A 15,507-nucleotide genomic window follows, 5' to 3' on the forward strand; every position below is an offset into this window, starting at 1 on the left:
TAATCTTAAATCCATAATGATTTTTAAAATAGCGCTCTTCTTAATTTAATTGATTAGAATTAAAATGTACTTTTTTACCTATCAAGTTAATTGAATAAGTTACTAATTTTATGTATAAATACATAAGAGTTTAATTAAAATGATATAAGAAAAATAATTTTAATTAAAAATAATAACAATAATAATAAATATCAATTGTTACTTAACAGTCTCATCTGAAAATAGTATTAACATTATCGCACGTGATATGCCTATCATGAAAAAAAAAAAACGATGAATATTTAATTGATTTTTAAATAAAGTTTATATTTAAAAAAAAATCTTTAACGCGTCCTTTAATTTTTACGAGTAAGTTTTTTTATCCTACTCTGTGCGCAACAATAGACTTTTATTATTGACCGTTTGATTCTTTTCTTTGCTTTTTACGATAAAAGGTAGTTTAGAACTATTACCATGGTTGTTGAAATATCACACACTTCGTCTGATGATTAATTTAATTTATCATAATATTGTACACTAACAGGCAGCATATTCAATACAACGAAGTAACTATATTTCTATATGATTCCAATCCCAGAAATCGGTTGAAATTCTATATATTAGGAACATTGTAGACAATCCCTTTCATTTGTCGATATTGGTATAATTATTATACAGTAGCAGTCTTTCTAAAAGCAAATTAAAAGTCATCACATCCTATTTTATTAGTAATATACATATAAAATAAAAAGTTTAGCTCATAACAATTTAATATTACATATATGATTCGTTTCGAACATGAAAAGACATTTAAAACGATCGTTGTCTTTTTATACATCACAATTATTATAATGTTGTAATTCCAAAAAATACTCGAGTTATATTTATCTTATACCTATATTTAGTATATGCCTACGTATTTTTATACACTTATGTAGCGATAAGAGTACTCTTAATCAAATATTAAATGATTCATGACTACTAATTCCAAATCTACTTTTATATTTATATCTAGATTAGCGTGTTAACTGCTATAGATACCCATTGTATAATATTATTATTATCCATCAAATCGCACAACAGACCAAGATATGCATATTTATAATAATAATATTTATTGTTCTATTGCTCTATGGGTTTTCATCAATAAATAATTATAATATTATTGCTTCATATTCGGGTAACGAGAATGAATTCAAACGTCAAACACATAAAAGGTGAAAGCCGTTATCGGATCGACTTAGTTTTTTACCTCGCTTATTCCGGAATGCTGAACAACCGAGATTTTTAAATGTTCTGCCATTTCTCACTTGTCGATGATTGGTATGGTTCAATAATAATTTAACCTAAAAAATATGCTCTCTTACACGATTAAAAAAGTCTGTACGACATAATATTATGTACAACTATACACGATAACAAATAACGTGTGTATGCTATTTTGCCTTAATCTGTCTGTTAAATCCACTGCGAAATTTAAACAAAAAGTATACAGCGCACATAATGAATGTAACAACAACAAAGGCATGACATTACAATTTTAATATGACGTAAAACGTGAAGAAACATCTAAAGTTGAAATGTTTATTTATACAATATACATAGTGTTATAATTTGTCCACGAAATTTAAATATTTTTAAGACTAAAGGAATATAAAATAATATAACAAGCAAATCTTTTTTTTGTGACATCCATGCGGGTTAAATTCAATTTGAAACAGTATATTATTATTGTAAAGTGCGATACACGCGAATATAATACCATAACATCATCGCAATATTAGACAATAATTAGAAAAACTTCGAGTCGTATGATAATAGTGTGTACAAAATGGCATCTTTCTTCAAAATTAAACAAGGCTCGCTCAAAAAAAAACACATATTCTACTCATGTGTACAATTTGATAATGTAACCACTAAGTTATACACCAAATTATTCATCAAAAATATACATCCTTCTTTTCTTCAATAACAGAGTAACTTAAAATCTAATTTTAGGAATTTTTAAATATACTCAAAGAACATACATTCAAATTTTTAATTTTTTTTTATACTACTTAAAAAGTGTCTTGTGGAGATACAAACTTCTATTTTTTAGAAGAAAACCATCTTTTTACACTGAAAATTCTTAAGCAAATAATTTGTTTTACAATTAATAATAATTAATAATAATATTAATATTAATATTTATATTATTATTTTTAATAATTTTAATTTTTTTTAATTTTAGTAAGTAGTTTTTAATTTAGTAAGCTTTTTTTACCAAGGATAAAAAATCAGAAAGATATAAGTGTTATGGACCCCTTAGTGTATTTAAAATTTTTAATAATTAATATAAATTTATCGATATTTATGATTTGTAAAAACAGGGGAAAATTAAAAAAAAATGAATATAGCACATAATTTATGTTTTTGTAAAACTATTTTTAAAGACTATTATTCTTAAAATATATTTTAATAATTAATTAATAAAAAGTTCAAATTCTTAAATAGGTACATATTATAAATTTTCAGAAAAATTATCCATTAAATAATTTACAGTAGAAAATGAGGATTCTTATTCAAAAACAGGGTTTGTATCACCTCAAAATTCTTCTTAATTAGTACAACAATTACTAAAAATTTGAATAAATTTATAATAAAAGGAAAAAATTGACTGAACATACTTAGTAAATTTCCTATATAATGACTATCGTTGCAAAATAGATTTGTTTATTAACATTTGTCTTTTTTTTTTTTTACTAATATTCTGAATATAGGTACAATGATATATACAGAGCTATATATGCTAAAGTAGCATACTTTTTAATTACATAGACATTACAACATTATTTTATTCTTAAATAATAGACTTCAATTACTAACATATGATTTGTTAATGATGATAGACAATACAATCTACAAAAGTGATTTCATAAGATGCAAAAAATTTTTTGTTCATGTGTACCTATAACATTTAAAATAGGGCATAGCTTAGATATATTTATAATCAAAAATTAATAAACAAGACAATAGCATATAAAATAAAAATATTACAATAATTGTTAGGGAATTAAAATCAAAATTAAACCAAATTAAAAACACCATCTATACATGGCCCTCTCCACCAGACTTCTCAAGGAAAATGGAAACCGCAATTAATAGAATTCGTATAAAACACACGTCGATAACACACCAGTATCTGATGAAGAAGGAAGACCCACCACTATGTATCAGCTGCGGTGTTCCCCTTTCAATAAAACACATTTTTACGGAATGCCTTTCGTACGAGACGGAGAGACAAGAAGTGGGCGTCTCAAACATCCTATCGGAAGCTCTACACCCGGACAACATAGAAAACGTTATAAAATGTATTTGTAAATCTAACATAATTAATAATATTTATATGTAACATGTTAACTCTTTGTTGCCAATGGCCATAGTTGCCGAGGCTTATTTCATTAGAAAAAAAAAATATATTATGTTACGTAATTTTAAGTTTATACCATTAGCAAAACTAAAAAACACTAAAATCGCTTCAAATAGTTCCTACCCTTTTAATTCTGCGTATACCATCACACTGCAAAGCAGACAAATAGTAACTTATAAAAATGGTATACGTACATATATTTTAAACATTCAATAGTAATTTTATTATAATAATATAATTATAATATATTATAGTCGTAAACGACGAGGGTAAACGTTAAATATTTCAAAAAGCAGATTTTCACTATGACTCTTTTGAACAAAAAAAGCCAGCGGTTTATATTCTATTGTATAGTATGGTTTAATTATATGAAATATGTGCATATGACATTTTTAAAATCTTTTTACGAGTATATACCACAATAGGTCGTGTTAAACTACTTTTTAATGGTAACAAAAGATTTACATTTTGAACATCCCGTTGTATGCACATATTTCCTTGTAAATATATAATATATATATGTATATCAATACCATACATCCAAAGCTCTAAATCATATCATTTATTACTATTATCCATCGAACATTTAGAAATTTAACGTTCCATATAATATTATCATCGTCTACGTATAAATATTATTTTCACGTTAAAATTGTTAAGTGAGGCACATAACAATTTCTGTTTTAATTTATACCATACAATATACAATAAAAACATAAAAAACAATATATAGGAAAAGTCAACTCAATATTTTCTTATCGTTTTTATCCCGTAGTATATTTTAAGAAATGTTATCTATAACGACGATGAATCTATTAACTACAATCAAGACAATTTGTAAATGATAAAAACGATTTATAATCCGCAAATTGATATGAATCAGTTGTTTGTGAAATTCAACTTTTCTAATAAAATAGAATCACGTTAGTTTTAAAATATTTTTTGATAGCTGTACAAATTGTAGGAATCAAGACAAACCTTAAGTCTAGGAATGCTATTTTTATTTTTCTAAAAGTGGATTTTGATACCAATCTAGTTTTTTTAACAACTGTTTCTTATTAACTTGAATATCTATTTATTAATTATCATTTAAAATCCATTTAGGTTTGCATAATATTGTTGTGACATTGTGTGGAATCATTTTAATACTTTAATAGCGCAGCCGACTGATTGTTTTTAACAAACCTATGTTTTTCAACACTGATCCTTTTTTTCTTTATAATAGTAAATATGTACCTGCATATAGTATTCAATAACGCGTATCGTGGACCGAAGGATTGTATATTTAATAATTTAATGAATTTAAATTATTAATTATTAACTTCTCTTACCTTTTACCTATTGGATTTTGGTATACATATAAAATAAATATAAATATATATTAGGTAAATTATAAAATATACTCTTTTATGAGTATAATTAACCTAACAACAAACATCAAATAAAAATTAAAAAAACATCAACATGTAAGAATATCTGTCTTTAATCAGACAGAACCAATATTTATATATTTATATTTCATATTTAAACTTTTTTTTAAAAATATGTTTTTTAGTAATCGAATATTCTTCCAGTCGTAGTTAATCAGTATTATTGTGAATTACAACATAATATAGTATTAAAATACAACTACGAGTATATGTACAAAATATGAATATGTAAATAAAAAATTAAAATTAATTTCTAGAAAGTTGAAAAAATATTTTTCTTTTTTTGTCACGGCTGTATAGAAAATATAATAACCGGTTAAAGCGTTAGAATATGATCTTATTCCGTCCAGCAGACAGTAAACGGTATTTTTCTTCCCTATACATAGAGCGGTCAATCGGAAATCCCACTATGTTCAGCGGACAGAAAAGTGGAAATTTCTCGCTACATAGAAGTCAGAAAATTATTTGTCCAAATCAGAATAATAAAATCTGACATAACTGTAAGATAGTAGGTGAATATCACATGGAAAAAAATATGGGTGTTAACATTGGCCTTCCCGCGCTCTTCCAAAACGACTAACTTCATCCCATCGCCCCACCCCGTATTCCCGCTCATTATAACGTGTACTTACAATAGCATAATATAACGAATTGTTCGCAGGACTTATACTTGCGGCCGGCCTGTTCGTATTCGCTTCCGTGCTCAACGACAGCTTCTCGCCGGTCGTTTACCAATCGATGGATGGCGGTGACGACGACGGGCTCAAAAGCGAAAGCGAGATCGGGTCCGACTACGACTACCGATACGGCTGGTCGTTCGTCGCGTGCAGCCTAGCATTCCTGGCGTCCGAGGCGTCGGCCGTGTTCACCATCACAGCGTACTTCCGGCGGCTGGAAGACCGCGTTCAGTACACGGCCGTCAACCGGAAACCGTCGCTGGACACTCCGCCCCCGACCTGCGGCGCCGACCGGACGTCGTCGGCCTGTTCGGCGAACGGGCGGCCCGATTCGCCCAACAGCGATGCCGGTGCCGCCACTGCCGCGGCCACTGAAACGACGTCGCGGTCGGATCAGTCGTCGGCGGCCGTGGCGTCGGGCCGTCATCAATCGGCACAGTGCGTATCAGATGGCGGTGTCGATCAGGCCGTGTCGTCGTCGTCGTCGTCGCCGGGTGGCGGGGCGGCGGAATCCTGCGGCAACAGCGTCACCAGCAAAACGCCGCCCGACATATGCCCGCCGAAGATCGGCTGCGACGGGTTGACCTCGGGCGCTTCCGGCGGCGGATGTCGATTACCGGTCGCCGCGACGTACTGCAGCGCCACGTTAAACCACCCGCACAAGTCACAACATCAGCACCACAACCACCAACCGCAACAACAACACCATCACCACCAGCAGCACACGCAACACTACAGGCAGACGCTGGCCGTGGGCGGCAATGGGTCGTGTTACGAGGTGGACACCACCAAGCCGTGCACTTGCACGTCGGCGGCCACGCTGACCACCAAACGGTACGCGACCATCGCGGGCGTGGCCAGGCACAACGGCGGTAAACAGTACACGACCACGACGACGACCGCGTTGACAAGCAACCACAACAACAACAACAACAACAACGGCAATAGTGTTGCCGGCAGACGGACCGCGGCCGGTCTGGCGGCTATCAAAGAATCGGTGGCCAGTCTAGCCGACCATCACTCGCTACAGCACAACAGTGGCCATCACCACCGGAAACCAGATCCACCCACCCGGCGGCTCAAGGCGTCCGTCGGTGGTTACGTCGTACCGCAAACGCCTATCGCCGCGCTAGAAGCGCTCGACTGTCCGCCGGCCGCCGACCCGCGACTGGTCGTGCCCAGTTCGGTATGACGAAAGTGTCGCGTCGTTCTCGGACAGGACGAACATGCCGTCTGACACATCGACGCGACGGCCAATCGCTGTTCATGCACTTACGCCCCCGCGCCGATCACGGTCACGCCGAAATATTACGCCACAACTGTTGCATAATAAATGGTTATGAGGGCACATTTTACACATTCAATATTGTCATAAAAGCCCTCCCCTACCCCCACGCCAAAAAAAAGAGAGTTTATTATCGTATATACGTCACTTACCTACCACGCGTGTTTGTGTCAATGTTACGGTAAATTGCGTTATATCGGAATATGAGACGTTATTTGCTCACAAAAGTGGAATTACCGTTTATACTAAGTGAATTACGTTAATAACTGTATGAAATGTACAAAATTTTATAATAACGGAAATGCCCGATTGTGATTCAATTTCAAATAGGCTTGTTGTATCCCAATTATAAGTACTTCGATTGAATAGGTCATATAATAAATAATAATGTATCAACTTGTAAATCAAATAAGTATGATAAAAATAAAATCTCATAAAATTAAAATGTTACTTATTTAATTTTTTCATACATCATATCACACAAATATCTTCTTTTTTTTATGTTAGTCAGTCTTGTAATAAATACATATTTAACTCTTAATTACCTATATAATTCTCTTTTGTATGAAACAAGTTAATAATATAATAATGTCGTCTTGATAGGTAAGCAGCATGCTAAGCATTGTTTTGAAATTCTAATAATTGAAATATCGTGGATGTGAAGTATATGAATTTCACATAAAAACTTTATACTCGTATTGTTAAAATATTAGTGACAAATATTGTAAGCTCTTATAAATGCACAGTATTATATTTATATTGAAATACGTAAGACGCAATTAGGATATTAATTTAATCTTAAAAACTTCTAGAAACAGTATTTCTTACTTATTTTATAAAAACCATTATTAGGATTTGAAAAAAAAGGTCACATTAAACAGGTATTAGATGATACTAAATAATAACTAGTTATAGAATGTCTATTTATTTATTTAATGTAATACGGCATTTAATGAGATATACAATAATAAAAATAATAAGAAAGAAATTAAAAGTACGCAATCATAAAAACAGATTATATTAAATTATGCTTTTAAATGAATTAGTGAGATAGCCGAAATAATATGAATTATAAAACTGGTAAAGCATTTTATGTATAAAATAAGATTGTGAACATAATAGAAAGGATGCGATGAAACGTAAAAGAGTGAGTAAATCTTTATAGGGTAGGCAAGAACATGATGTTATGAAATGAATGTGGAAGAGGTCAGAAACGTCAGCTGCATCACTAAGAAGGGAAAAAATAAAAAATAATTTACTTCAACACATGATTCATTATAAATTATAATTATATACTGTTTTTCTGTGACTGAACGAAGCAATTTTCTCAAAATAAACACACCGATTAACATAGACGTCTAACGAGAAATTTAATAAAGTGATAGCTTAACTGAATTTCAAAAATGTGCAATGTTTAATGCAACTAAATGATAACTTTATAATTTTATTGGGCACCGCTGATATCAAATACATGTATGGTGGTGACCCTACACAGAAAGGCGATACAATCAAAAATAATAAAATAACAAAAAAAAAAATTAGTTGTATTTTTATCAACTACCGTCGTATATATCTTTAATATAATTTAAATAAGCATTAATATAACCTGGGAACAATTATCGTTCCAGATATTTTATTGAAGGGACAATATTGCCTTTTCACATAAAAATTTTTTAATTTAATCACATTATGCAACCCTTTCTCCTCAAAAAAAAAAAAATTCCCCCAAATTGTTGCCAAAAGTTTTTGAAGATACTTAGCTATTAACATAAATAATGAAAGAAATGGTAGTTGCTAGCGAAGATAAGCTGGTTAGGTTATGATAAACAGTCAACACTGAAGAAAACAGTTAAGAAAAGTCATGTTAAGGACCCTTCAAAGGTAGTGCATCGTTTCCATTGCAATAATAATTTTTATGTCTGTCACAGTGTTGAAAAGTTATGAAATACTGTAATAGTAAATGTCACAACAGAACTTTTTGAAAAACTAACAAATTATAGTACAATATAAAAATAATACGTTATCTTAGACTTAAAAAATATCTACATCACGATAACTATTTAACTTTATTTGACTAATAATATAAATATCTTGACTATTACGATGATTATCTATCTATGTATTTAGTCAATAATTTAAATGATTGATAAATAACGTTATTTTCCGTTTAACATTATTTACCGTATAACATACCTAAATATTATTATACAATATTATAAACACTCCGTATTTAATCGTTTGTGTAAACATTACTTTTGCTCGTCTCTCCTCCAACATTCTATTTTCCTACTATCACTTGCACACGTTTTTTTCATAACAAATATTTTATTAAATGGTTTACAAGTTTACTAGTCGGGATGCAATTGGAAAAAAAATTAAATAATTTGTATATTTTAAACCGGCATTCATTAAAAATATATACATAAATTAATTAATTTAGATGGTAGTTCTTTTCTTTGTTTTAAATCGAAAAATAAACTATAAGACGTAATGCATTAGTAAAATAAAGTGTCATAATATACGAGTAGATAAGCGCAATTGTTTTTGACCCTAAACAACTTCCATTTATAAGAACGCCAACACTGCCCCTTTATTATTTTCTGTTTAGCTTTTATATAAACTATATAATATAAACATATAAAATTATTAACCTTCAATAGTTATAATTAAATATAAAAAGTGAATAATTTATTTATTAAATTTTTTAAAAACCAATAAATTAAATAATGAATCACTACCAATGATTAAATTTAATGATTTAATTACGAGTACATAATATGTAGAAAGATAACTCATCATCAAAAAATAAAAATATTTCAGTAAAATAACAACATTCCAAGCGCTAAGCAACATTCCAAGCGCTAAACAACATAAAATTATAATAATACAATTGCTTTTATTTAAATATTTAATAACAATAATACACAAACAAATGTTCCATTTTTAGCTAAAAATACAACATTTGACATACAAAAATAAAAGGACTCTCGGTAAAAGCGGTTTAATCGTTTTTACTAAATAATTTACGTGTCTACTAAAATTAAATATTTTTACAAGTAAAGATTTGTTTTTTGAAAAAAAAAAAACAAAAAATTGAATATCATCCTATATTTTTGTACAGAAAACTTATTATTAATTACACAAATTTAAATGGAGTGTTTTTTTTTTATAAACGTATATTTAATAGTCTAACAGACTCATAAAAGATAATATACAAACATTTATTTGTATCGATTTAAAAACAGATGAATAACATCATTTTACACACCCACTAATACACCATTTATTATACAGATGGTCATTAGAAAATATTGTAAATAATTTTTGGAATGTATTATAATGATTAAAATTGAATATAAATTATACGTAGTTTTAGAAAAATTTAAAATAATTATTTTTAAAATATATAACATATTATATTATAATTTATAGTTTCTATTGTTGTATATAAACGTATAATAATACTATATCTATAATGAAAGTTTTCTTGAAAATATAATTTGTTTTACGATTAAATGTAATTTTTATGCAGAATTGTGATTTTTAACGGTGTTATTAAATTTAAGTTAAAAGTTGAATTAAATACACACAACGCAATGTATTATATTATAATATTATATGAATATATGATGCATGTTTTCAAAATAAAACGATATGTGCCTTCATAGTATATAAATATTATCGGAATAACCGTGATGGAAAAAATTGAAATATTTAAAAAAATATGTTTCAAATCGTTGTGATTTATACATAATTATTATTACTAATGTGTTCTTTATATACTGTTATACATGATTAATAAAAGGAATTAATATAACCATGTAACCATGAATTTCGTCTGCCTCTCGCTGCAACATAATCAACGTAAGACCAAAGTTTCATTATAAGACGTTTCCTTACGGCTGTCTAACAAAATTAATTTAAAAATATTAATCTATTTATTCGTCCTTTCTAATGAAAAATACTGATTCTCATTATATTATTTAAAGTTTGCTGCACCTCCCAAATGCAAAATAAAAAAAAAATTCTCTGCTAAAATTTTCGAAAAATATCACGAACGAATTTGATGGATTAGGTCATTTATTTTTTTAAATTATATATATATATATACGTATAACTATTTAAATTTTTCGTTAAAAAAAATGTATATCAGTTTTTGTGGTTGTCGGCATCTGGTCAATCGGATGAGTGATGGTGTTTCTAATTTTAACTCTTCATTATCTAAACACTGCAGATTTATAAAACAGCCATCGAACACGGTGAAATATTTATCAGATAGATACGGTGACATAAAACAATATAGTTGTGAGCAGCGAAAATAGTTATCGCTAATAAATATATATATAATATTGATATTGAGTTTTAAATCTATAAAATTTTAAATTACCAGGCACCCTCAATAGCGAATATTTTCGGTACCCATAATATGGTTACTGAAATAATTATTATAGTGGTATCAATTCGATTTTCCGATTATTTTTTTTATACATTATATATTACGTTATTTAATTGAATTTCAGTTGATGGATTTCGATTTTTCATCATTGTGTTTAGAATCGTTTTAAGTTTCTATGTTCTGCATGATTTTCCATTATTGCTTGATATTGTTAACATAAAAACTTTTATTTTTTTATTTTTATATTTTAAACTTGTATTTTTGTTTTGATAATCTGAACTAAAAAAAAAAAAATATTTTTTTTTTATAATTGCTACACGCGCATACAAATATTAAACGTATTATTAATTGTTTTAAAGGATTATTTAGGTATAGATAAGCCATTCTACATCACTTCACAAAATTGTCTGTTGTCCAATATTATATTAATTAAAGTTATAAATCACATTAAAATCACGTAGATAAAAAAACTAAAATTAATTCATAACTGTTGAAACAACATTTAATATAATGTATTTTATTCGCAGTAAGTTACTCGTTTCTTGTATGGTTTAAAAATGTTTTCTAGTCATCTTAGAAATGATCTGTCAAAGTTTCTTTTAAAATTTTACTACCCTTGCTTCCAATGTATTATGAATTGATATAAATATACACGTATCTTCAAAATGACTTAGATAATTTAATTACCTAAGTTATTTATAACACTAAAATGTCAATGTCTATTTTTCTGATAACGTTTACGTACAACATCATTGGACTAATGGTTCATTCACTATATTATATATTTAAAGCTAATACTTTGAAAGGTAGCTTATGGTAATCCAATAACGGATAAGAAACAACATTTAGGTACACGAACGCTCGCAAGCCTCGTAGTTTTTACCAGCCACGACTTAAAATAATTGTGCTAACAAAAAACAAATACCTAATTTGTTTAATGCGAATGAAATATATCAAAATTTACGAAATGATAAATGATAATAATTGAATATCAGCTGATTGAAAATCAAGTTTGCATCACCTAGATATACTATGAAATATTGACCGTTATTGGCTTATGATTCACTTGCATAAAACGTGTGATAGACTGCAGAAAACCCATTCAAATTAATAACTGCCCGATACTTATAGTCCTCTCACTGGAACAATCTTCTTGCAAACTTCGCCTCGAAATATAGAAATATTATGTCTAATATCCTTAAAAAAAACTTGCTTTTTAATAACTTACGCTTAAATATATCATACATAATCTAATTCAATCGATTACGTATGAGGCATTATCTACTACCCTGCCACTCATTTAAACTTAGCTTAAAGGATTCTCCATTTTGTATACTTCATTTAAATGAATATGACTGTAACCTTTCCCATATTTTACTTAATTGACCTGTTCTGCAGGCTAAACGCTTAATTTTAATATACTCTCTTAAATTTCTTAACTTATCTTTTTTTAATCTCTGCTCCACAATCAATGCAAAATCCATAATTTCTATATAAAATCATAATTTATTTATTTAATATTAGATGCTGCCTTTATTAGATAATATATTGTAATTAATATTCTCTGTTTTAACTTTTTTTAATTGTTAAGCTATCATAGTTTTAATACTAATAGCTATTAAAAAATAAAAAACTATCCGATACGGTTTTTGTGAATCTTGATTTTAACTATGATCTTCAGTTAATTCCCAAAATTTTGCGATTTCTCTGTATAATAAACAATATAACTGCACAATTGAGGATTATTATATTCGTTACATATCAACTGCGTCTACCGCTATAATATTACTTCACGCAACCAAAGTATGCGAACCGTATACAAATTGATAAGATTATTTTTTATAACTATATAAGGACGGCTAAAGATATTATTATTTTTTTTTTTTTTTATATATTCTCTCTTTGTTCATTCGTAAAAACACGCGCAGATTTTGTTATAAGTATACGATCGCATGTATAAATGCCCCCGCGGGGTTATGGTTCTTATTTGAAATGGACGCAAATACGCCGCGATTAATATAAGTACCTAACGTTATATAATTTATATCATACCCGAAAAAAGCAATAAAATTTCGGGGCAAATAAACGTTTTGTTTTTAATTAAATTCATTACCATCCGTAGAGTATCAAATAATTATACGGCGGCTGCACCGTCCCATAAAATCGATTGTGTTATGCGTATTATCCATCATTTGGACAGATCTTTTGCGATGAGAATATTTTAGAAATACTAACATAAATCTAAATGTTCGCGATACTAAATATACAAAAATTAAATTATTCTCCATTATAAAAAAAAAAGAAATAGTGTCGATTCGATTTTGTAACCTAATCTAACTTAACCTTAGCCTGTGCTATCTGTAAGTTATATACATATAAAAAGTGTACAATATCAACGTTGTTTAAAAAGTGTAAATTCTAAATAGTCAAATCAAGTTGGAACAAACAAATAAAAAAAAAAGAAGTTTGAAAAAAAATATAATGGTATAATGGATATTTATACTACATTTGTATATCATAACTAAAGGATTCTAACACTCGCCTCGCTTTTCATCTTGGCAATTAATATCTGTAATTTAAAATATTTAAGAATGAAGTTATAAAACATTAAATATAATATAAAATCTTTTTAAATAATAGAGATATTTTACTATTTAATTAACCATAATAATTTTTTTTTTTAATTGCAATAAAAACTATAATGTGGAAGACAAAATATACTGAACTTTTTTTATATACAAATATACATAATAAAGAGATAATGTATCAAATTATTACCCACCTATGTAATTATGTCAATTTCTGAATTATATTTTATTTTCATAACATCATTAATTAATTAATGAAATAAGATTTGCATATTTTTATATTACGTTACTATATTCAGAAAAAAAACATTTCTCCTTATTTAACATTTATAGTGAAGCAATGAAGATACTTTACGTATATTGAATATTACTGAAATAGTCAGAAACGATAGTAATTTCATAACTACGATTAATAAACAGTTAAACCTAATCACTGAATAATACTAATTAATTCAGAAATCACCATCCTCTCCACACATTTTTTCTAGCATTCAGCTAGACAACTTTTCGAAATAAAGTTATAAAATCTAAAGACAATTTCACACTGAACTATGATAACGAATGAACCTTAATTTCTAGAAAACAATTATTTTTAAATTTGAAATCTGTGATAATATTTAAATGTAATTAAGAAATTCGAGTGTTTGTATTTATGGACCAGCCCCTAAAATTGTATGTAATATGACACACTTTGTGTACTACAGAAAGTGAAGTGTACTTAAAATAATATTTATTTTGATAAAATATACAGCACTCTTTAAAATAATTGATTTATTAATATAACTAAAGGTTATAATATAATATATAATACAATATTTTAATAATATATTACGAGTAGAGTGAATTAAATCAATTTTTTTGGTTAGGGGGGGGGGGGGGGGTAAATGTTGTAAAATAATATATTTATACATATTATTATTTAATTTATATCATTTGTTTTAGGTTAAAAAATTCACAATCCTTGGTGCTAGTTTTTAGAATATTGATTTTTTATTTAAATTTGGCCGATTCGAGACAATCGGAACTATGTGTGTAATACAAAAATTTGGATATTTTAGGGGGCTGTTATAGATTATAAATAATAATTAGTAATTGATTTAACTATTCCCTGAGTGAGATCGGACGATACTCTCTAATACAGAATATAAGGACTTTTATGACATTATTACTTAATATGTCATTTACTAATCGCAAGATTTAATTAATCGCGGCACCAAATTATTTTTCGAAAATCTTGGTTTATGTTATTACAGTTGAATGTTTGTATTGATTGTAATGGTTCTATTAATACTGCTGTGTCATATACGACGTTTATTTTCAATTTTGGTATTCTGGGTTTAAAATATATTATAATATAATATTTTTAATTTTAATAACGGTTGTTTCATACGAAGAATCGGTAAACGCTATAACCTCGCACGTCGATCGAGTTGAAATACTATTGTATTTCAGATTTATTGTTGTAACCTGTGTATGAATTGTTCGAAAACTTGAATTGACCAATCGAAAAATATCGTTTCAATGGTTACATGAACACGGCAGAAGTGGAATAACGCCTTTAAAGAGGGGTCACAACCATTGTGTCGTATCTTGAATTCCGAACACAACAAACTTTTTAAACGTACCCAATCATATATTATTACCAACTAAGCAACCAATACCATATTCACTTACTAATAAATTATGATCATGATTGTATATTATCAGTGAACAGCCTAACTATAGACTGTAAAAACGTGGCCA

General features: G+C 28.6%; 1 protein-coding gene across 2 annotated transcripts in view; it reads left to right on the forward strand.

The window, feature by feature from the left end:
- Positions 1 to 7,171, forward strand: part of LOC112601391 — a 188,168-nt gene extending 180,997 nt beyond the window's left edge. For both annotated transcript variants that reach the window (XM_025349011.1, XM_025349009.1), the window contains one exon: positions 5,480 to 7,171. In XM_025349011.1, the coding sequence (XP_025204796.1) occupies positions 5,480 to 6,687 (1,208 nt within the window). In that variant the 3' untranslated portion in view covers positions 6,688 to 7,171. The remainder of the gene's footprint in view (positions 1 to 5,479) is intronic.
- The last annotated feature ends 8,336 nt before the right edge of the window (positions 7,172 to 15,507 follow it).

This window comes from Melanaphis sacchari, unplaced genomic scaffold (assembly GCF_002803265.2).
Source record: "Melanaphis sacchari strain LSU unplaced genomic scaffold, SCAv2.0 Contig77_pilon_pilon, whole genome shotgun sequence".
NCBI classification, from domain to species: domain Eukaryota; kingdom Metazoa; phylum Arthropoda; class Insecta; order Hemiptera; family Aphididae; genus Melanaphis; species Melanaphis sacchari.